The sequence below is a fragment of the Phyllobates terribilis genome, unplaced genomic scaffold, assembly GCF_046119375.1.
Source record: "Phyllobates terribilis strain yellow unplaced genomic scaffold, ASM4611937v1 Scaffold_12__6_contigs__length_324123572, whole genome shotgun sequence".
Classification (NCBI taxonomy): Eukaryota; Metazoa; Chordata; class Amphibia; order Anura; family Dendrobatidae; genus Phyllobates; species Phyllobates terribilis.
In genome coordinates, this window is record NW_027362772.1 from 229,564,040 (window position 1) to 229,588,518 (window position 24,479).

The window sequence follows — 24,479 nt, forward strand, 5'->3', positions numbered from 1 at the left end:
TCCTGTACTGATCCTGAGTTACATCCTGTATTATACTCCAGAGCTGCACTCACTATTCTGCTGGTGGAGTCACTGTGTACATACATTACATTACTTATCCTGTACTGATCCTGAGTTACATCCTGTATTATACTCCAGAGCTGCACTCACTATTCTGCTGGTGCAGTCACTGTGTACATACATTACATTACTTATCCTGTACTGATCCTGAGTTACATCCTGTATTATACTCCAGAGCTGCACTCACTATTCTGCTGGTGGAGTCACTGTGTACATACATTACATTACTGATCCTGTACTGATCCTGAGTTACATCCTGTATTATACTCCAGAGCTGCACTCACTATTCTGCTCGTGCAGTCACTGTGTACATACATTACATTACTTATTCTGTACTGATCCTGAGTTACATCGTGTATTATACTCCAGAGCTGCACTCACTATTCTGCAGGTGGAGTCACTGTGTACATAAATTACATTACTTATCCTGTACTGATCCTGAGTTACATCCTGTATTATACTCCAGAGCTGCACTCACTATTCAGCTGGTGGAGTCACTGTGTACATACATTACATTACTTATCCTGTACTGATCCTGAGTCACATCCTGTATTATACTCCAGAGCTGCACTTACTATTCAGCTGGTGGAGTCACTGTGTACATACATTACATTACTCACCCTGTACTTATCCTGAGTTACATCCTGTATTATACTCCAGAGCTGCACTCACTATTCTGCTGGTGCAGTCACTGTGCACACACATTACATTTCTTATCCTGTACTGATCCTGAGTTACCTCCTGTATTATACTGCAGAGCTGCACTCACTATTCTGCTGGTGCAGTCACTGTGTACATACATTACATTACTTATCCTGTACTGATCCTGAGTTGCATCCTGTATTATACTCCAGAGCTGCACTCACTATTCTGCTGGTGCAGTCACTGTGTACATATATTACATTACTTATCCTGTACTGATCCTGAGTTACATCCTGTAGATCTTTTATTATAAAAATGAAAAACATAACAATAATAATAACAGAAACATAACAATAATAATAACCAGAAAATAAACAATGTAATGAACTGGTCCAGCCGCTCTCTCTCTCCTCACACACATATTATACATATATACAGAATAACAACTACTTACACCATGACATCTGGTCCGGTTACCAAACAAAAAATAACAATATAATAAACAATAACCGACAAATTATATACAAGCTAATATATACATTCTTTTTTTTTTTTTTTTTTTTTTTTTAAATAAATAAAATAAATGCTAACTATACAAATATATACAAGACAAAACAAAACACCCCACACTCGAGCCCACCAGTCCCTCCCCGGCACTGACCTGAGAGCTGGTCCTGCGTCTCATGCCTCAGTCCAACGTCCATAGGCCAGATCAGGCAGTGCCAGTTTTTCACCCAAATAACCAGTGTCCCACAAGATGAACCCACCTCCCCCCTTTTCCCTCCACCCAACCTAACACCTACACCCAAACCCATATATACAATCTATACAGAAACAAACAATACAATAACCACAACTGACAAAGCCCAAGTTCGGCGCCTGCAGCCCTACATCACTGTCTACTGATCAATAAAACAAAAATGTATGGTGTCAGCAGCAGCCCACCACCAGGAGAGGAGATGACCAGACTAGGGCACACTAAAAGAAAAGCCCCTCCAGAGGAGAGCGGCCCTCCGTGTACCCAGTCTCTCATACTCCAGAGAACGCACCTTCACCAGGTCACCGAGTATGGTCCTAAACACATCGTCCACTGGGAGGATTTTCCGCTGCGTCTATACTAAGCACCGTGCGTTCCACGTGTGACACCTAACCACTGCGCTAACTAGAAATAAGGTGCAGCGGTCCCGACCACCCAGGTCCCCGAATGCTCCATAGGCCCATTCCGCATAAGAGAGACCGGCCAGCCGGGGCCAGCCAATGGAGGCGCCCACCCTGTTGTACACCTCTGTGTTAAAGGGACAACAAAGCAGGAAGTGGTCCATGCTTTCAAGCATGGTACCACAATGCTCCCGAGGACAGTTCCTGTCCTCAGAGCTCCTACACTTCAGATTGTCCCTCACACACAGTTTCCCATGGAAGCAGCGCCAAGCCAAGTCCCAAACCTTCGAGGGGATCCTGATAGAATTCAAAAGATGCAGACCCACACCAAGATCCCGACTTGGGCAATCCCTGAGCGCCAGAGGCCTCTGAAAATGGGTCAACAGAACCCTTTTGTCAAGGAGCTTCCTTGGCAGAGTCCTGACCTCCCACATTCCCAGACCCCACCGGCGAATTACCTTCAGAACCACGGTAGCGTAAGCCGGGAGATGTCCATGCGGTGTGCGGAGATCCTTCACTTGCCCTCCTGTCTCCCATTCCTGGAAGAAAGGCTGAAACCATCCCTTACAGGAGAATACCCACGGAGGAGCCCTCTCTTTCCAGAGGTTTGCAATATTGATCTTAATGAAGGTATTCACAAGGAATACCACAGGGTTGACCATACCCAACCCTCCTAGTCTCCTCGTACGGTAAGTAACCTCCCTCTTGACCAGGTTCAGTCTATTCCCCCATAACAGTTGAAAGAACAAACTGTAGACCCGAGTCCAGAGAGGCTCTGGCAAGATGTACACACTGCCCAGATAGATCAGCAAAGGGAGCAGGTAAGTTTTGATCAGGTTTACCCTTTCCCTTAGGGTCAAAGACCAACCCTTTAATTGGTTCACCTTCTGAGTGGCGATCTCTAGCCTGCTGTCCCAATTTTGTTTGGGGTAATCCCCCTGGCCAAATTCGATGCCAAGAACATTTGCAGAGACTTTGGGTTCTGGAAGGGTGTCCGGGAGATCAAAACCAGGATCTCCTCCTCCCAGCCAGAGACTCTCACACTTATCCCGGTTGATCTTAGACCCGGATGCCTCCGAGTAGCGATTTACCTCTGACATCAGCCATTCTGCCTCCCCATCAGAGGAAACAAAAACGGTGACGTCATCGGCATACGCCACCACTCTCAGAGTGGCTTCCGGTGCTGCCCGGTCCATCCCGATCCCAGCTAACGGTCCACGCTCCACCCTCCTAAGAAGTGGGTCAATCGAAAACGCGTACAGTAGCGGGCTCAAGGGACAACCCTGGCGAACACCACACCCAACCTCAAAAGAACTGCCAATCCAACCGTTCACAAGCGGGAAACTCTCTGCCCCAGCGTACAAGGTCTTAAGCCAATCAACGAACCCCCCCGGCAGGCCATACCTCAGAAGAACAGACCAGAGGTACTCATGATTAACCCGATCAAACGCTTTTGCCTGGTCCAATGACAGCATGTACCCCTTCCAGTGGCCAGCCCTTCCCTGCTCCACCGCCTCTCGGACACAGAGTACAGCACTAATTGTACTGCGGCCCGGAACAGAGCAATGCTGGGCCCCCGAAAGGAGCTGGGGTGCAAATTTCACCAGCCGATTAAACAGCACCTTTGCCAAAACCTTCCTGTCTGCATTGAGAAGCGCTATGGGACGCCAATTCTCAATGCAAGATGGGTCCTTACCCTTTGACAAGATGATCAGGGCAGACCTCCTCATTGACTTTGGCAGAGTGCCCGAGGAAAGACACTCATTGAATACCTCAGTCAAGAGGGGAACCAAGGCGTCCTTAAAGGTCTTATAGAATTCAGATGTTAAGCCATCCGGACCGGGAGATTTCTTCAGGGCAAGCCCTTCAATCGCCAACTTAACTTCCTCTTCCCTGATCATCTCTGTCAAAACGCCAAGAGAGGGGTCTACCCCTGGTTCGGGGACGGCTTCAGCCAGAAAAGCCGACATCTCATCCCAATCCAGATCCCTCTTCCCCAAGAGGTGCGAGTAGAAGGATCTGACGACCTCCAGGATCCCCGATCTGGATCTTTTCAGGGACCCCGCAGTGTCAACCAGTCCTGTAACAACTTTACTATTCACTGACATCTTGCAGTTTCTGTAAGGGTCGGGCGAGCGGTACTTCCCGTAATCCCTCTCAAAAACCAAAGATGCGTGTCTATCATACTGACACCTCATTAGCAAAGATTTCACTCTGGAGATCTCCTCGCGGCTACCTCCAGTTGAGACAAGATGCTCGAGTTTCCTCCTCAGGCCCTGATACAGGCGATACCTGTCCAGGCTCCTGAGGCTCGAGAGCTGGCGGAAGAATCTCGCCACCCTTTTCTTGAACATCTCCCACCACTCTGACTTACTACTACAAAGATCCAGTAAGGGTACCTGGCTCTGAAGAAAATCCTCAAAGGACTGTCTTATCTCCGCTTCTTCCAAGAGAGACGAATTGAGCCTCCAAAAGCCTCTTCCCATCCGGGGGGTCTCTGTAACATTCAGGGAAAACAAAATCATACAGTGATCGGAGAACTCCACCTCAACAACGGATACTGCTGAAGAGACGGCTTCCTCCTTTAAATAAAACCTGTCTATCCTGGACCTACAGTTACCTCTATGATAGGTGAACCCCTCGTGGCCTGGGGTGTGCCGGATGTGGACATCCACCAGGCGAGCCTCACTAGCTATACTATTAAGGGCGACGCTATCATAAGTCAGCTTGTCTCTGGAACCTCCTCTATCCCGGGGCCTCGTGACAGTGTTGAAGTCCCCTCCAAAGACGACCTGCCGACTCGTAAAAAGGTAGGGCTTGATCCTCGTAAAGAGACACTTCCGGTCCCACTTAGATTGGGGACCATAAATGTTAATGAGCCGAAGCTCCTGTCCCTTCATGAGGACATCTAATATCAGGCACCTCCCCATTTCTAACTCAATAACCCGTCGGCATTCTACTGGTGCGGTAAAAAGGACCGCCACTCCGCTATACGGCTCGGCCGCAAGAGACCAATAGGAGGGCCCGAGTCTCCACTCCCTCTTAGCTATAAACACCTCTGCCATATTTGGCAGCCTGGTCTCTTGCAAAAAGAAAATGTCAGCTTCAACCCGGCTGAGAAAATCAAAGGCCGCAAATCTAGCCATATTTGACTTAATGCTGGCGACATTAATGGAAGCCAGCGTCAACGGAGTGGGTACCGCCATCATTGGTGATTGAGTTAGATGGCTTTCTTCTTCCCACTCCCCTTACCCTCTGCCTCAGAGGAGGAATCCTTCCCCCTCTTTAATGACACAGAGGTGTCCATTCCCACATTTTTCCTTCTTTTCTCGTCCTCGTCTCCGGACTCTGGGCCAGTCCCTCCCCCCAAGGACCCTGCATCCCCAGGAGAAGGAGACTCGGCGCCCCCTGTAAGCTCCGCTGAAGCCGGAACCTCACCCTCGGCCTCCTCCTCAGAGGAAGAGATGTTATCAAGGGCTTGGAACCGGTTAGAAAGACCAACCAGAGGGGAGTCAGTTTTACCTTCCTTAGGTACCTTGGTCAGAGCGGGAGAAGATGTTTTATCTCCCTTCTTTTTCTTCTTTTTGGTGCCGAGCTTACGCTTGTTCTCTAGCCACCGCTTATTATCCTCATCCATACTTTCATAATGGGAGGATTCTGAGGCAGAGGCAGTTTCCTCCCTGTGGATCCTCCTGACCTCCTCATCCAACTCATCATCCCTCGGGGCCTCAGCAGCAAGACTGGCATCCAGGACAGGGGCTGCCCCGGTAGTCTGGGGCTCGCCCCGCTCCCTCTCCTGTCTGCGCTTGTCTAGACGCCTCAGCTGGGCAGGCGTCTTTTATTGCTTTTCTTCCCTGGCCCCTCGGCTCCCCCACCCCTGCTAGTCCCCTCCCCAGCAGAATCGGCCTCACGGCTTACTCCCACCGGGGTCTCGACTGCATTAGCGAAGGAGCGAGGACAACGGCTGAATGGGTGACCTAACTCACCACACAGGTGGCACCTAATCTCCACACAAGAGGCGGCAAGATGGCCGACACCCCCACACAACGCACATTTCTGCACGGTGCAGTTTGCACTGAAGTGTGTGGGGTCGCCGCACCTGTGACAGAGCTTCGGTTGCCCCTGGTAGAAGACCAGAATACGATCCCTACCCAGGAAGGCAGACGATGGAATGTGGGCAACCGTACCACCTGAACGCTTAAGTTTTACCATAAACGTCCAGGCCCCTGACCAGATACCAAACTCGTCGTGGTTTTTCTTTGGCATCTCCACCACCTCTCCATACCGACCAAGCCACGTCATGATGTCATAGCAAGAAAGCGACTCGTTACGAGTCATCACGGTCACTTTCTTGATCTGGTTTTGGCGAGACACTGCCTGAACGGCAAAGTCTCGCCAGCCGGGCTCATTTTTTGCCAGCTCATAATTCGCCCAGAAGAGCTCAAGCCCCTCCGGCCGAACAAAGCTGATATCAAACTCAGGCGTGGAATAGGGATGTATCAAGGCGTAGATGTCAATCGCCTTGAAGCCCATCCTCAGCAGGAGCTCCACAACTTTAGACCTTGGAGGACATGCATCACTGCCCCTCCACCGAAGACGGACCACATTCCTACGCACACTGCCTGGCCCGGCTGTTGGGAGGGACCACACTGTATCCCCCCCTTTTTGCTCTCGGAAAGCCCCGAGGCCATGCCTCTCTATCCAGAAGGATAGATCAACCTCTCGACCCTCTACCATTAGTGATCTCTCACCCTTCTTTAGAGCCTCCAGAAGGCGCCGTTGCAACATGACGTCCCCAAAGCCCGGAGACAAGGAGGATGCCCTATTTGCCCCGGAGGTGACACTGGCATAACTCTGGACAGGTGTTGCCACCCCCGGGGGGCAACCGGACCAGTGACCACATCAGCCCGAACAGCAACACCATTACCCACCTCCATCTCACCCTCCACCAAACCAGCAACCACACCACTAGACAATGAATTAGCCTCATTCACCCCCACCACCACATTCATTCCTGCTGGACCAGTAACAATGGCGGATGACATTTTGACCTCTGCATCAGGCACAAGGGGCTCAGTCACCTCCATAGAACTGGAGGCGACCTCACCCCTGGTCTCATGTGTGCCCTCCACATCATTGGTCGGTAATTTCCGCTGTTTGGCATTCGGAATAATGTGCCGCTGATCTTTAGATGCTGTTAGGCGCCGCTGATCTTTAGCATCAGGATCTTCCAGACCAGCGACGCCAACACAAAATAGCACTTTCGTGGGAGGACCGGAACGCTCAGCCCCGACAGCCCCCTCACACCGCCGTCGCTTCTCAACTAAGTGATCAGCGGCAACAGCATTCAGAGGCGCCGAGGCTACCGGAGCTGCCCCCGACACCGGGCTGCTCCCCCCTCCCACTGAGGAGCGCACCACAGCATCGTGGCCTGATGGAACGACCGCCGCCGGGCCGCCCTCACTGTCCAGCCTCTCGGCTGATGCACCTCCTGCTGCGTCCCCGCTACTACAAGCAGAGACGGAGCTCTGCGCCTCACTACCGCGCTCTGTAATCTCCCCGCGCCTTTGCACCGGATCCACAGCAGAACCCGGGCTGGGCTGGGCAACGGGGCTTATACAGCGAGCTGAGCCTGCCGCCGACTCAGGGGGTACAGGGAGGGGGGCATATACGTATCTTACCGCCTCCTGCAGCTTTGGCTTGGTCTTCTTTGCCTTTTTGTGGCCCCCAGGTGCCTCTTCTGGTAGATCGTCACCAAGATGGAAGTTTTGGAGGCACACTGGGGACTCCAGGAGCTTAATCTCCGCCATTAGCGCCCCTCCCTGGCCGCTGCTGTCACTGTCCTCCCCAGAGCCGGCAGAACTGCGACCGGATGTCACTGTCGCCTGTCCTGCAGGGAGCTCGCTGCACGTGGCCTGCGGGTGACTTTGCAGGCTGCCAGGTGGGGCTTCCTGCTGGTCATTATCACTCTCATCATCCACCTGGCTCTCAGGCTGCAGCCCCATCTGCCTTTGCTCTCTGGTATCAGCCATTTCTCTAAAGCGGTTTTCATTTATTAGTTTTTCTTTGAAATGACCACTCTGCTCCCTGATGTCAGCTTTCCTCAGTTCCAGCAGGTGAATCTCGCTGGTCAGTCGCTTTACCTCGGCCTGGAGTTTAGCCTTGCTCTGTTTGGAGGCCCCCGCAGCTTTGGCGCTTGTGCAGCGCAGCTCCTCCCGGAGCCTCCTGATGAGCTTACTGGCATCTTCATACTCACGGAGGCGGATCATGACCCGGGAGGCATAGGTGGACACAGACTCCCGGGGTCCCTGCAGCGCCCAACCCCCCTCAGGGAGGTCGGCCTCACCTCCGTGAGCACTCTGCTTTCCTCCGGAAGGGGCACCATCTTGCACGCCGCTGTCAGGCTTTACCTCCATGCTGGAAGCCTTGCGGCTTCTAGGGGTCTCCACAATCCCTGGAGGAGTAGGAGCCACATTGCTGCGACTCCTGGTGCAGCGTCTCACCCCCGAGTCCTCTGATGTGCAGGCCGGTTGCTGGTTTCTTCTGCCCCCCGCCGGCCTGGTTCGGGAAGCAGAAGCCTGGGACTTGGCTCCTTCACTCATCCCAGAAACCAGCTCTCCCTCCGGGAAAGAGAGAAAGCAGGTCCCCAGGTGGAGAGGTGTTGGTTCTCAGAGATCAAGAGCTCACAGCAGGATCTGCAGCCACCACACCCGTAATCACCACACTGACTAGCAGCTGATCAGAGCTGCACCCAGTATGCTGCTGGTGCAGTCACTGTGTACATACATTACATTACTGATCCTGTACTGATCCTGAGTTACATCCTGTATTATACTCCAGAGCTGCACTCACTATTCTGCTGGTGCAGTCACTGTGTACATACATTACATTACTTATCCTGTACTGATCCTGAGTTACATCCTGTATTATACTCCAGAGCTGCACTCACTATTCTGCTGGTGGAGTCACTGTGTACATACATTACATTACTGATCCTGTACTTATCCTGAGTTACATCCTGTATTATACTCCAGAGCTGCACTCACTATTCTGCTGGTGCAGTCACTGTGCACACACATTACATTTCTTATCCTGTACTGATCCTGAGTTACCTCCTGTATTATACTGCAGAGCTGCACTCACTATTCTGCTGGTGCAGTCTCTGTGTATATACATTACATTACTGATCCTGTACTGATCCTGAGTTACATCCTGTATAATACTGCAGAGCTGCACTCACTATTCTACTGGTGCAGTCACTGTGTACATTACATTACATTACTTATCCTGTACTGATCCTGAGTTACATCCTGTATTATACTCCAGAGCTGCACTCACTATTCTGCTGGTGCAGTCACTGTGTACATACATTACATTACTTATCCTGTACTGATCCTGAGTTACATCCTGTATTATACTCCAGAGCTGCACTCACTATTCTGCTGGTGCAGGCACTGTGTACATACATTACATTACTGATCCTGTACTGATCCTGAGTTGCATCCTGTATTATACTCCAGAGCTGCACTCACTATTCTGCTGGTGCAGTCACTGTGTACATACATTACATTACTGATCCTGTACTGATCCTGAGTTACATCCTGTATTATACGCTGCACTCACTATTCTGCTGGTGCAGTCACTGTGTACATACATTACATTACTTATCCTGTACTGATCCTGAGTTACATCCTGTATTATACTCCAGAGCTGCACTCACTATTCTGCTGGTGCAGTCACTGTGTACATACATTACATTACTTATCCTGTACTGATCCTGAGTTACATTCTGTATTATACTCCAGAACTGCACTCACTATTCTGCTGGTGCAGTCACTGTGTACATTACATTACATTACTTATCCTGTACTGATCCTGAGTTACATCCTGTATTATATTCCAGAGCTGCACTCACTATTCTGCTGGTGCAGTCACTGTGTACATACATTACATTACTTATCCTGTACTGATCCTGAGTTACATCCTGTATTATACTCCAGAGCTGCACTCACTATTCTGCTGGTGCAGGCACTGTGTACATACATTACATTACTGATCCTGTACTGATCCTGAGTTGCATCCTGTATTATACTCCAGAGCTGCACTCACTATTCTGCTGGTGCAGTCACTGTGTACATACATTACATTACGTATCCTGTACTGATCCTGAGTTACATCCTGTATTATGCTCCAGAGCTGCACTCACTATTCTGCTGGTGCAGTCACTGTGTACATACATTACATTACTTATCCTGTACTGATCCTGAGTTACATCCTGTATTATACTCCAGAGCTGCACTCACTATTCTGCTGGTGCAGTCACTGTGTACATACATTACATTACTTATCCTGTACTGATCCTGAGTTACATCCTGTATTATACTCCAGAGCTGCACTCACTATTCTGCTGGTGCAGGCACTGTGTACATACATTACATTACTGATCCTGTACTGATCCTGAGTTGCATCCTGTATTATACTCCAGAGCTGCACTCACTATTCTGCTGGTGCAGTCACTGAGTACATACATTACATTACTGATCCTGTACTGATCCTGATTTACATCCTGTATTATACTCCAGAGCTGCACTCACTATTCTGCTGGTGCAGTCACTGTGTACATACATTACATTACTTATCCTGTACTGATCCTGAGTTACATCCTGTATTATACTCCAGAGCTGCACTCACTATTCTGCTGGTGCAGGCACTGTGTACATACATTACATTACTGATCCTGTACTGATCCTGAGTTACATCCAGTATTATACTCTAGAGCTGCACTCACTATTCTGCTGGTGCAGTCACTGTGTATGTACATTACATTACTGATCCTGTACTGAACCTGAGTTACATCCTGTATTATACTCCAGAGCTGCACTCACTATTCTGCTGGTGGAGTCAGTGTGTACATACCTTACATTACTGATCCTGTACTGATCCTGAGTTACCTCCTGTATTATGCTCCAGAGCAGCACTCACTATTCTGCTGGTGCAGTCACTGTGTACATACATTACATTACTGATCCTGAGTTACATCCTGTATTATACTCCAGAGCTGCATTCACTATTCTGCTGGTGCAGTCACTGTGTACATACATTACATTACTTATCCTTTACTGATCCTGAGTTACATCCTGTATTATACTCCAGAGCTGCACTCACTATTCTGCTGGTGGAGTCAGTGTGTACATACATTACATTACTGATCCTGTACTGATCCTGAGTTACATCCTGTATTATACTCCAGAGCTGCACTCACTATTCTGCTGGTGCAGTCACTGTGTACATACATTACATTACTGATCCTGAGTTACATCCTGTATTATACTCCAGAGCTGCACTCACTATTCTGCTGGTGCAGTCACTGTGTACATACATTACATTACTGATCCTGAGTTACATCCTGTATTATACTACAGAGCTGCCCTCACTATTCTGCTGGTGCAGTCACTGTGTACATACATTACATTACTTATCCTGTCCTGATCCTGAGTTACATCCTGTATTATACTCCAGAGCTGCACTCGCTATTCTGCTGGTGCAGTCACTGTGTACATACATTACATTACTTATCCTGTACTGATCCTGAGTTACATCCTGTATTATACTCCAGAGCTGCACTCGCTATTCTGCTGGTGGAGTCAGTATAATCATACATTACATTAAATATTATTACAAATCAACAAAGCAAATGCATAAGCGGGGAGATAATACAATTTATTTATGAACTTTTTATGTAGATAAATTATATATATAGTTTGAAAACGATATCAGTAAACAAACAGTTGCAGTGTACATATGTCCACCATATTAATTTAACTGCTATAAATATAACATAAGAATTATGGTATTATAAAACGTAGCATTTATTATCAAAATCAAGTAAAATATTTACTCTTTACACACCTTATTATTCATTAACCTAGCTATGAAATGATGTATCTATTGGGTATTGTTATATTTTAATATATAGCACTCATCAGAGGTTAATATGTGAGTGGCATCTCTGGAATGTATAGTTATGCCTATATGTTTATATCCTCTAGTCTCACCCTCTTTTTTGTGTGGTTCTCTTCCCTTTGGAGACATTTTATGTGATTTTACTTGATTCTGATAATAAATGCTACGTTTTATAATATCATAGTTCTTATGTCATATTTATAGGAGTTAAATATATGTATATATAGTTTGTAAAATATTTAGTGATAACAGAACAAATTCATAGCAGGACTTTCTGCAGCCGAAATTTGCAATCTGTGATGGGAGATGTAGCATCAGGCTGGGTGGCCCCGATACCAAAGGAACCACACAGGGAGCTGATTGTGCTGCACTGAGCCGCCATTCATGTGTTGGGGCTGTGTTGTAGGTGGGTGACCCTCTTGTGTTTATTGTTCTGATAGGAAGTTGCCACACTTATTAAACAGCACTAAATATTAGGATTATAAATGTCACATTTTTGTTGTGGCTCCTTAATGTAATGCAATCTAATGTAACCCTAGGACAAAATAGTTAGTTGTCCCCCTCCCTCTCAGTTTGGAGTCTCATCTCTATCCTGATGTTCTTCATAGTATTGCACTTAAAGACCAGACTCGCTACCCAAGTAGAAGATGAGATCAGAAAAGCCCTCTGGAGCGGTTGGCACAGGTAGAATAAATAATTGAATGACCAAACAGCAGTGTGACAGCGGGAACGCTCTATTTATATCATCGCTTGCTACCAGTTGGATTCACTTGGGTAAATTTAGTCATTATGCCATAAATAGCAATTTTCCAGCGTTAAACACTGCACTATCCCAAAACCTTCTCACCTAGGTAATTCCCCAGGAATACTTAGAAATCAGAAACTAAAGGTTTCAAGGGCTGCTTTCACCTGTACAATAAATCAGTGACACTGGTTGATCGTCACAAAGTTTGCAGCGTCTTGTGCAGCAGAAATTCACTGTCTGGTGGGGACTTAGAATTGTGTTCCTAGCCCATGAATACAATGCTAGGACAACAGTGAAAACTGACACACTAAGTAGCAAAGGAAAGAGGAAAATGGGAGTGTAGTTGTATCCCAAAGTAGAATGCCACACAGGGTTGTGGCAAGCTGGGTGACAACCCCTATCAGTACCAGGTGGTGGCTGGCATTAGTGATTGGCATCCTGCACGTGTAATAAACAGGGGCTGATCTGCTATTTGCATTTTACAGATTTCACCCATAATACTCATAACATTCATGATTGTGATTTCTAATGTTGCTTTTCATATTCCCTTAAACTGTCATTTCAGGTAAGTTTTCAATATTAGCTCTCAGGTGTGTATATGAAGAATAACTCCATTTCTGACTATTATATATATGACTTGTCGCTGGCATTTTTCATCGGTATCCCCTCTGCAGACTCCATCTCTAATTTTTAGTTGTCTCTGAGCTAGTGGAGATAAGCTGCTATGATGTCTCCCATACACAGCACAGCACACAGGGAGATTCCTGTTCTTCATTGGTGTAGCACATGTTAAGGAGCTGCAGCAGCATGGAAGCCTTTGTACAGCAGTACTGATCTGTGTGGATGTGCATCCATCTCTAGAGTGAGGTAAAACGGTTGATTGAAGCTGCAGCAGCATCTGCCTGTGTCTCACTGTGCTGAGCGCTCCTCACTCCTCCTCCCCTCTCCATAGACTTCAATATACTGTGTACCCTGACTCCTCACTGTGCTGGCAGTCCATCTGATTCGACCAAGATGTATTAGAGCAGTTTATTCAGAATGGATTGTGCATTCAGGAGACAGTCACAGAGCAGAAAAAGAGGCTCATAAGTGGAGAAGTAACCTTGATTCTCTGATAAGATACACTGACGAGCAAAAGGGAAACTTTTCACTTTCAGGCGCCATATCTCACCATCCACTTCTGCTCCCAACATGAGACTACCAACATTTTATAGACAATCATCTTGGCTATCTCATACATAAATTTGACTTGCAACTATTTAGCATATGATTAGTTATGCAGGTTCTTGTTATGTTGCTGTATTGTTACTGTTTTGCTCCTAAAAATCCAAATTTTAATTTTTATTACTTTGTTGGTATTTTGTTAATCCACCTTTGGCTTTCCACACTGCCTGAATCCTTCTGGGCATGCTCTCAATAAGATTCAAGCATGTCTCTACCGACATCTGATCCCCGGTCTCTTCTACACGTTCCTAAAGTTGGTGCATACTGGTCGCCTCACTTGGGTATGTATACAGCTTTTACTTCAACTCTACCCACAAGTGTTTGATTGGGTTGGGGTCTGGGGACTGTGAGGACCAATCCAGCACCTCTACTTCATTGTCATTGAACCATTTCTTTGTCAATCTCAACGTATGCTTCGGGTCATTGTCCTATTTCGTCCTTTTCATTCCAATAGTACTCGAGTGTACAAAGTAACTCGTCTTGTAGGATACTCACATATAGCTCAGCATTGAGACCACCATTGATCCTGGTCAGGTATCCAACACCTTTGACTGTGAATCAACCTCATATCATCAGGCTTCCTCCATCGAACTTGACAGTTCCTTCAATTTCTTGATCCATTAGCCCCTTTTTCCCTTGTTTCTTCCAGACTCATTTGCCCCCATCAGAGCCTAGTCTATTGACTTTTGTCTCATCGCTCCTAATCACCCGTTTCTAATCTTCTACTGTTCACTTTTTGTACTTTTTTGCAAACTTGAGCCGACGCTTCTTATGACGATGTTGAAGTTGAGGCTTCTTCACCTTTTTTCAGGCCACCATTCCAGACTTGTGTAACATGCGTTACACGGTGCTTATATGGACATCTGTGGTCTCACTATTATGAAGCATATGAGCCACCTCCACTGCCGTGTGTGTCGCACCGGAACTGATAGACCTTGTGATGAGCCGACTTGTTGACTCTGATATTTTGCCTTGACGTCCACCTCTTGGCTTTTGAATGGATGGACAGACTTCATTTCATATTATTCCAACTGTCATGGCGCTCATATGATGCAGTTTGGCAATTTTCTTGGCCGAGAGACCATTATCAATGAGCTGGATGACTCTGTTTCTCTTTTCTTGGGAAATGTTCTTCATGGCTGCTCCTCAATTTGATCCAGTGACTTTTCGCTCGGGAATCAACCTGATAACACATTGAGCTATTAGGGAATGTGAGAACAGGTTGTATTTTGTAGTATAAAGCAAGAAAAAGATTTTTCCACCACCAGAAGCAAAACAGTAACAATGCAGTGATATGACAAGAATCTGCATAACTAACCATATGCTAAATAGTCAAATTTATGTATGAGATAGCCAAGATGATTGTCTATAAAATGATGGTAGACTCACGTGCGAAGCAGTAGTGGATGGTGAGATATGGAGAGTGAAAGTAAAAAGTTCAAAACATTGTTACCCTTTTCCTCGTCAGTGTATATTATAAAGTTTCCTATACTCGCCTGCATTATTGTTTTATGCATAGTATCCATTTAATAGAATTTCAGCTGAATATTTCTTTGATTCCTTCCCCCACTTCCTGAAAAAGAGGTGTTTTGCAACCTATCCCACCGGATCTTGATCTGGCCATGTTAATAGTTATTACCATATGTGGAATGAAAAAAAAAAAGGTTGCCATAGCAACCCCCAGATGTTTGCTTCTAAACTGGAGCATAACTGACTCAATCTCATTGGCCGCTTCACCATCTACTGCATCAATACCTCCTGATATGCACCTGTGTAATATATGGCTGGAAAACACACATGCAGGTTTTATGGTCATTTTTGTTTCGTGGCTTAGAATGCGGATTTTGAGCCAAAGCCAAAAGTGCACCATGGGCTAAAATGTATGGTTTACCAGGCCTTAGATGAATTGTTTTCCACTCAATTCAATGTTATATCCACCCAGGTCCTCCTCTTACCGCTCCTACAGGACTCACAGTTCTGGCCTCTGAGGTCACGATCTGCCTCAGCATCACAGGTGGCACACAGCACTCTCCGCTCAATGGCCCCAAACCTCACCAATTTATGGGAAGCTCCAAGTCCCCTCCCTGCATGGTATTGCAGAGTCGTGGTGTCACCGTGATACATTCCAGCAGCAAGGCACCAGGCTCTTTCTGCCATTGCTAGGGCCATGTACCCCTTCTGTGACTGTCCCCTAAAAGCCTCTCTTTCCTTATCCAGTCATAATAATGGCCACGCGCGTTGGTACCATAGGGCACAGAGGTCCTTGCTCCTGCTGGTCCTGCAAAATGAGAATATATGTACAATGAGATAAAGCATAGTGACAACGATGTACATAGTATAAATGAAATCTGAGCAGTCTATGAGCAAACATTAGTTCTTAAAGAGAATCTGTCAGCAGTGTTTCAGCCCCAAAACTATTTATATGTGCATGTAGCTCTTTCAAAGACAAGTCCAGCAATACCTTTACATGGCCAGCCCATTCCTCCATTACTGAGAAATCAGCATTTGAGTTGATACGGTAATGCCTATTGTAAGTCTGAAGCCTCTGTCACTCCAGCTCTTTTCCCAGCCCAGCGCCGCCTTTTCCTGCTTGACTGATGGCTTTTTTAGCTGACGTCACACAGCATAGAGGCTGTCATGCAAGCAGGAGGTTGCAGCATTGGGCGGGGAATAGAGCTGGAGTGACACAGGCTTCAGATCTACTGCCTCATTTTCATATCAATGCAAACTCTGATTTCTCAGTAATGGAGGAATAGACTGGATATGTAAAGGTATTGATGAACTTGTTTTTGAAAGAGCTACATGCACAGATTCCCTTAAAATCAGACATGCAACAAAAAGGATACACAGCAGCCCCTAACCTGCGATTGATGGGTTTCAGTTTTCACTCTTTTTACAGAAGTGGAACCAACAAGAAGAAGTTTAAGTCTTTCCTGTATATTCTCCATCATACCTTTCAACTTTAGGCATTTTACACCAAAAAAATAGCATCAGATGCTGCATGAGAGATTCCAGCCTGTGATTACCCTGTACCAGGCGTCCTGAATGTCACTGACACAAGTCTGTCATCACTTCCATCAGACCAGGAACTGCACGGCAAAACTGTGGAATTTTCCTTCCTTCCTGGTGGATAATTGTCATTGTATTCTTAGGAAGTCAAAGTCTAGTTATCTATTGCATACATATCTACTGCATACCTATTTATCTCATCTATCAACCAATTTATCTCATATCTATGTATCTACCAACCTTTTTATTTATCACCTTACCGGGGAATAATTATTGTTTTCTTAGGAAATCCATCTATAAAACAATAGTGAAACAGCACCAAATAAATTATGCAAGGTCTCCCAAACAAAGATTCAATTGTTATGGCAATATGAAAAGTTAAAAAGAGGCAGCACTCCAATGAACTGTGCAAGGAAAAGGTGGACTTTATGTCTCGGTTCACACAACTTTTCTCAAGCAATTCACGAGTGTGTAAGGAAGGTATGAATAGCAGTGTCAGTCCATCAGATACTTAATTTCATTCATATTATTACATAGATCACAGACTTCCATAATAAACTGCAATCATAGGATACATATATAAATACATTTTTTCTGCCACATTGTAAAGTCCACTTATTTCTTTGCATCTATCTATCTATCATCTATCTGTCTATCACGAGCACTATGAATCGATCTATTTGACGGTTGTGGTCTGGACATGTTCTCATGGACTTTATATTTCTAGTGCAACCAGGTGAGCCATCATTGTTCCTTATTATATAACAACTATACACCTGATTGCACATTAATGCATATTAACACTTTTATGCACTTTCTTACATGTGAAGAGATTTATAAATGGTTGTACACATTTCACATTATATATTTTTGTACTATAAATTGGATATATGCACTTGCCATATTTATATATACATATTTGGACATAAAATATATTAATTGCTTTATTGTTTATATTGATTGTCACTCCTATAAAATGCTGATTATGGCACCATTATGTTCATTTGAGAAAGGCTAATTGTGGGAGCCAAAACGTCATTCACTTTGGCCATGAAATAAATCTTCTAATTTTTGCTTATATAACCAGATAGTTCTGGCATCTTTTACTATCTATCTATCTATTTATTATCTATCTATCTATCTATCTATTTATTATTTATCTATCTATCTATCATCTATTATCTATCCATCTATCTATTATCTATCTATTTATTATCTATCTATCTATCTATTATTTATTTATCTATCTATCATCTATTATCTATCTATCTATTATCTATCTATCATCTATCTATCTATCCTATATCTATATATCTATCTATTTATTATCTATCTATCTATTATTTATTTATCTATCATCTATTATCTATCTATCTATTTATTATCTATCTATCTATTATTTATTTATCTATCATCTATTATCTATCTATCTCTATCTATCTATCTATCTATCTATCTATCTATCTATCTATCTATCTATCTATCTATCCACCAGTGGCAGACACAGACAGAAGAGGCCCCTCTGCAAGAACAATATCTGGGCCTTTTGCAGTCCAATAGCTCCTCATTGTGCTCAATTCCACCTGCTTTGAAGGTCTTGGTGGCCCCCTTACCTCCTGGGCCCCTGTGTACAGCAGCACACATTGCACCAATGATATGTCAGCCCATCTATCTATCTATCCCATATCTATCTATTATCTATCATCTATCTATCCATCCATCTGTCCAACTATCTATCTATATCTATCTATCTATCTATCCATCTGTCCAACTATCTATCTATATCTATCTATCTATATCTATCTATCTATCCATCTGTCCAACTATCTATCTATATCTATCTATCCATCCATCTGTCCAACTATCTATCTATATCTATCTATCTATATCTATCTATCTATCCATCCATCTGTCCAACTATCTATCTATATCTATCTATCTATCTGTCTATCTATATCTCTCTAATTATCTATCTAAATATTAAATTACTGTCATTCACACATTTATCTATCCTTCTACATAATACTCTGTGTAGTTTGATGAATGAATGATGAGATGCTTTCACTGTCTGTAAATAGAGAATTAAGTGCATTGTGCCATATGGTTGGGTGAGAGCCCAGTTCTTCACAGGGGCCCACCGGGGAATTTACCTGTTCCCCTGTCGGCCAGTCTGAGTATAACTTTTATAAGGGCTGGTACCCAGCTTTTCCATCTCCTGCATGGCACATCTGCTCATGTATGCATTGATACCCCCTGACCTCCATATAGCTGCACATTAGGCAGCTGGGTGACAATGTGCTGATCATAGTGACACCAAGCGTTCATTTCTTCCATATAATGCACAGTATATCCATAGAATTCCCTTCCCTCCTGTTTCAGTCTATACGCTTTTATTATGTTCTTGGCTGGTTACAGCTTTTCTATAATGTATAACAGACTAACTATAGAGGGAAGAACCCCTTCCTTGTCTAGATGATTCCTCCCTTCTTCCAGTCTCCCTGTACAGCCTCAGAAACCTGATGCTCAGACAGGTGTTTACTGATCCCTTGTTCACCTGGGAAAAGATGTGTCTTGTAAGAGCCCTGGAGGCTTAAGTTCCAGCAGTGTGCTCATTGTGCAAGGGGAGGGGAGTGTATGGGAGGAAAAGACATTAGCTCAGCAGAGGGAGAGCTGGAGTCACACACAGGCACACACAGAACAAAAGTAGCCAGTGCTTGCTAAAAAAGAAAGGGGGGTCCTGTTGCTGCTTTGCATTGTGGATTCCAGTGGCTGCTAGTGAAGCCTGTAGGATCTGCAAGCTGCCACACCTTCAGGAGACTGTCATACTGTGAAAGCTACCAGCAATCCCCATGGATAAGTGACTCACAACAAGCATCATCCTCCTCTCTGGAAACTGCAACACTGTGTCTGGGATTTCCAAGGTGAAACACAGTCTCTACCTTGAGCAAGAACTGTTCATCCTCCTCCCCTTGGGCCAATGGATGTTTGTTTCTCCTCCAGCAAATGTTCTTCTGCAGAAGTGATGCCTATGTAGACTTCTTCAGCCATGCAGTGAGCCTGAAAGGTGAGTCTAGAGATTGCATAGTCCTCGGTATTACAGCCATGTAGCACCTCTACCATCTATTAAGCAGGATGAGCCTAGCTGTTGTAGATATCAACATTTCAGGACTTGTACACTTCACCTTGCATCCCAAGCCTAGCAATGAACCTGAAAGGTGAGTCTGAAGATCACATTGACCTTAATATTTTATACCTATAGACCTCACCTTGCACCTTAGAAGTGAGCTCAGAGGGCAACTCTAGACCTCAATATTTCAGTCATGTAGACCTTTTACCTGTTCCTATACCTTGAATTCAGAGAGAAGAATCTAATGTTTGTTTAGATCTAAGTATTTCAGCCATGTATATTTCATCTGCATCTTATCCCTTGCATCTCAATGCTTGGCAATAATTCTGGTGACCACATAGACCTCAACATTTCAGCCATGTAGACTTCACCTGCATCTTAGCCCTTGCATCTCAATGCTTTGCAATAATTCTGGAGACCACATATACCTCAACATTTCAGCCATGTAGACTTCCCCTTGCATCACTAACCTCGGGATGAAAGGTGAGCCTAGATAGTAGACCTCAGTAGGATCTAATAGTTATTCAGAGTTGATTAGTTCAGCCATGTAGGCTTCACCTGACTCCTTCAGACTTGGAAAACATCTAGGTGATGCTGCAGACCACATAGACCTCAGAATTTATAGTTTTCTTGATGTGAATTGACCATTGCCTTGGGTGTCCTATAATTCTGCAGATCTCAGTAATTCTGCAGTGCAGACTTGCACATCAGATTAGACTAAGTCTTGAAGGTGATGCTGAAGATCATATAGACTTGTGTCTGTATCTGTGTTTGTGGCTTGAGCCTGGGTTATGCTAGTAAATAACTAATTTTCACATAGTGAAGACTGGGATTAAAAATTCATCAATGTCCCTTTGACAAATGCCCCTAATGTAGATAAGGTGGAGATCAGTGCAGGTCATTATGACCACTGGCCAGAATACAAGTGATGGGTATTGTAGACTCAGTCATCTGAAGGCACAAACTGTGCTATAGAAATGCTGAATTGTTTTGTGTTTTGCACAATGTTTTGTCTTAGGAGTAAAGACGAGTGTCAATATTGTGTTACAAGCAGTGCTCTGCTGCTGACCAGATGAGAGTTGTAGTTTCACATCAGGATGAAGTTTTTTTGTATATTGCACTTTGCAGTATTAGATCATGATGGTTTCATGCATGATGAGTCTTAATCTGAGATATCATGAGAATAGTTGTTAGTGATAACAGATGACACGTTTATCTGCAGATATTTTATAAAGCATTTTGTGAACTATGAATGAATAAAGTTTTAAATAACTGTCATATAAGGGAGTTAGGTGGAATTATTTTATGTTATAACTATACAGAAACACTGTTGATATCCATGTTCCTTATATTTAGATATTCTATCTATCTATCTATTATCTATCTATCTATCTATTATCTATCTATTATCTATCTATCATGTATCTATCTATCTATCTATATATCATCTATCTATCTATCTATCTATCTATATCTATTAGCTATCTATCATCTATCTATCTATATCTATTAGCTATCTATCATCTATCTATCTATATCTATTAGCTATCTATTATCTATCTATCTATCCATCTATCTATCTATATCTATTAGCTATCTATTATCTATCTATCTATCTATCATCTATCTATCTATATCTATTAGCTATCTATTATCTATTATCTATCTATCTATTATCTATCTATTATCTATCTATCTATCATCTATCTATATCTATTAGCTATCTATTATCTATCTATCTATTATCTATCTATCTGCATCTATCATCTATCTATCTATCTATATCTATTATCTATCTATCTATATCTATTATTTATTTATTATCTATCTCATATCTATCTATCTATCAGCTATCTATTATCTATCTATCTATATCTATTAGCTATCTATTATCTATCTATCTATCTATTATCTATCTATCTATTATCTATCTATCTATCTATCTATATCTATTAGCTATCTATTATCTATCTATCTATATCTATTATCTATCTATCTATTATCTATCTATCTATTATCTATCTATTATCTATCTATCATCTATCTATCATCTATCTATCTATTAGCTATCTATTATCTATCTATATCTATCTATCTATCTATCTATTTATCTATCATCTATCTATCCCTCTATCTATCCATCCCTCTATCTATCTATCTATCTATCTATCTATCTATCTATCTATCTATCTATCTATCTATCTATCTATCTATCTATCTCCATTATCTGATCACTCATATATGGCTACGTTAGTTTTGCCTGCTCAGCAGTAGTTTTGCTGATGACCCCATTTGACTTTTCCAGGTCAGCATTGGGGGATGATGAGTTGAACCTGTCCGGATGCTGTTCTGTGACCCCCTCCATAATTATTACGACTATTAGGATGATTTGCCTCTCCCACCATAAATCTGCAGCTTATTTTGTGCTTCATCCATTTGATGGTATATTTGTAGCACCTTTTGTAGTTGTTGGTCGCAGTGTTAATAGGATTCATGTCGTCTTTGATCTTCAGTTGACGTTATTAAGAGTCTTTAATGTTTCTAGAATGGCTCTTGTCATCCTGGTTACCAGAATTGATGAGAAATATGTACTTTCCTTTGGCTTTATGTCTGATTTAATTTTTCATGTTTTGTTTTGTTGTTATGGGGGCGGTGATTTGTATCTTTTTCTTGTAGCTTGATCCTACAACAGCGAATGATAACCTTAATTATGACCTAAAATTCTATTAAAATGTTTAGGAGGTCCCATACAGGCTTTAAAGGGGTACTCCCATCTAATAAAGTAATAGCATTTCACCATTCAATTTATGAACAGTGGCAGTTCGAACCTCTGGGATTTCCAGTGCCCCTGAAAATGTAAAGATCTAGCCTTTCTATCCCTTCTAATTTTTTTGTCCCTGCAGAGCAGCGCTCCCTGCAACCCAGCTGCACCACCCTTTTGAATAGAGTCACGCTGCAGTAAAGGAGGATGCAGTGGTACACCAGAATTCATTCTCAGTAGGTCCTAGATGTTAGACCTTAAAACACACTTAGATCAGTTTCAAACAAGAGTAATATGGACACATTTCTGTATCTCTCCTTAGGCCATGTTCATACATTCAGTATTTGGTCAGTATTTTACATCAGTATTTGTAAGTCAAAACCAGGAGAGGAACAATCAGAGGAAAAGTGGGTGACACAGCATGGCTCAGCGATGCTCTCCAGTTGTCACAAGCTTAAAGGGGTTTTCCCATGAACAAAGTTCATTTTAATCAATAGATCTTGGAATAATAATAAGTTCCACAATTGGATGTGGTTAAATAAAATGTTCCTGTGCTGAGATAATCTTATAAATGTGCCCCTGCTGTGTACTGTGTAATGGCTGTGTCTGACCGTACAGGAACATGGTCTGATCATACCACAGCTCCTGGGCAGGGGAGGAAGCAAAAGAGTATACAGACAGGACAGAAATTAATTCTTTGAGTTAAAACATTTTTTAAAAACAGGCACAGAAATGTTTTACCTCACAAAAAGAATCATCTGTGATATCTGTATACTCTTTTGCTTTCCCCCCTGCCCAGGAGCTGTGGTATGATCAGACCATGTTCCTGCACGGTCAGACACAGCCATTACACAGCACACAGCAGGGGCACATTTATAAGATTATCTCAGCACAGGGACATTTTATTTAAACACATCCAATTGTGGAAATTATTATTATTCCAAGATCTATTAATCAAACCCAACTTTAAAATTAACTTTGTTAGTGGGGAAAGCCCTTTTAATATATTGATTGGTAAGATAAAAAGAATGTGTCAATAAATCATTACAAAGAAATCCATTTTTATTGTTTTTAACTGCATTATTTTACTGGAGGGCAGAATAAAATCTTGGATCCTCATGACCTTAACCCCTTGGTTCTCAGACAGAAGAATATCACAATATTTACTTAACACAATAAATTCAATGGCACATGACTTATTAATGTATTATTATAATAGGAGCTGAGCATATTATGTTTAGTCTTTACTTTTGTTTGTCCAAAGGGACATCATTTTTTTTAAGTGGGTGGGGATAGAACACTCTGTAGCCAATCAGATCTTAGGAGTGGTCACAACATTAGAAGTTCAGTTTTGAAGTGGGCGGGGATAGAACACTCTGTAGCCAATCAGATCACAGGAGTGGTCACAACATTAGAAGTTCAGTTTTGAAGTGGGCGGGGATAGAATACTATGTAGCCAATCAGATTATGTAAAAAATGAATGTTTGCCCACTGTAGGATTCTCTAGTATGCCATGCTCCTTCGCAGCAAATGATAAAGTTTGGCTGTTCAATAATGCCAATGACTTGTCAAGGATCTATATACGCAGCATTGCCTGTATGTAATATTTATGTATGAGATAGCTCCATCAAGTGTGATCACCTAATTGAGCTATTAGGAATTGTATTGCATCGACCAAGAGACCACCATCCTGGGGTATAGTAATGTAGTGTATTTGTTCTGTGTTACTTAAACTTAAACTGTCCAATGTTTGCCCCTAGTAAAATTACAACACTTATACTCACCTCCGA

At 43.5% G+C, this 24,479-nt stretch overlaps 1 protein-coding gene across 8 annotated transcripts in view; it reads left to right on the forward strand.

Moving 5' to 3' along the window:
- The window catches only part of PLEKHG5 (pleckstrin homology and RhoGEF domain containing G5), a 445,968-nt gene that overhangs the window by 210,944 nt on the left and 210,545 nt on the right, over nt 1-24,479 (forward strand). The window contains exon 1 of one of the 8 annotated variants that reach the window (XM_073656686.1): nt 19,408-19,865. The exons of 6 other annotated variants lie outside the window; for them this stretch is intronic. In XM_073656686.1, coding sequence (XP_073512787.1) covers nt 19,805-19,865 — 61 coding nt within the window. In that variant the 5' untranslated portion in view covers nt 19,408-19,804. Of the gene's footprint in view, nt 1-19,407; nt 19,866-24,479 lie in introns of those variants that run through there. One more of the 8 variants, XM_073656685.1, reaches the window with a different exon arrangement.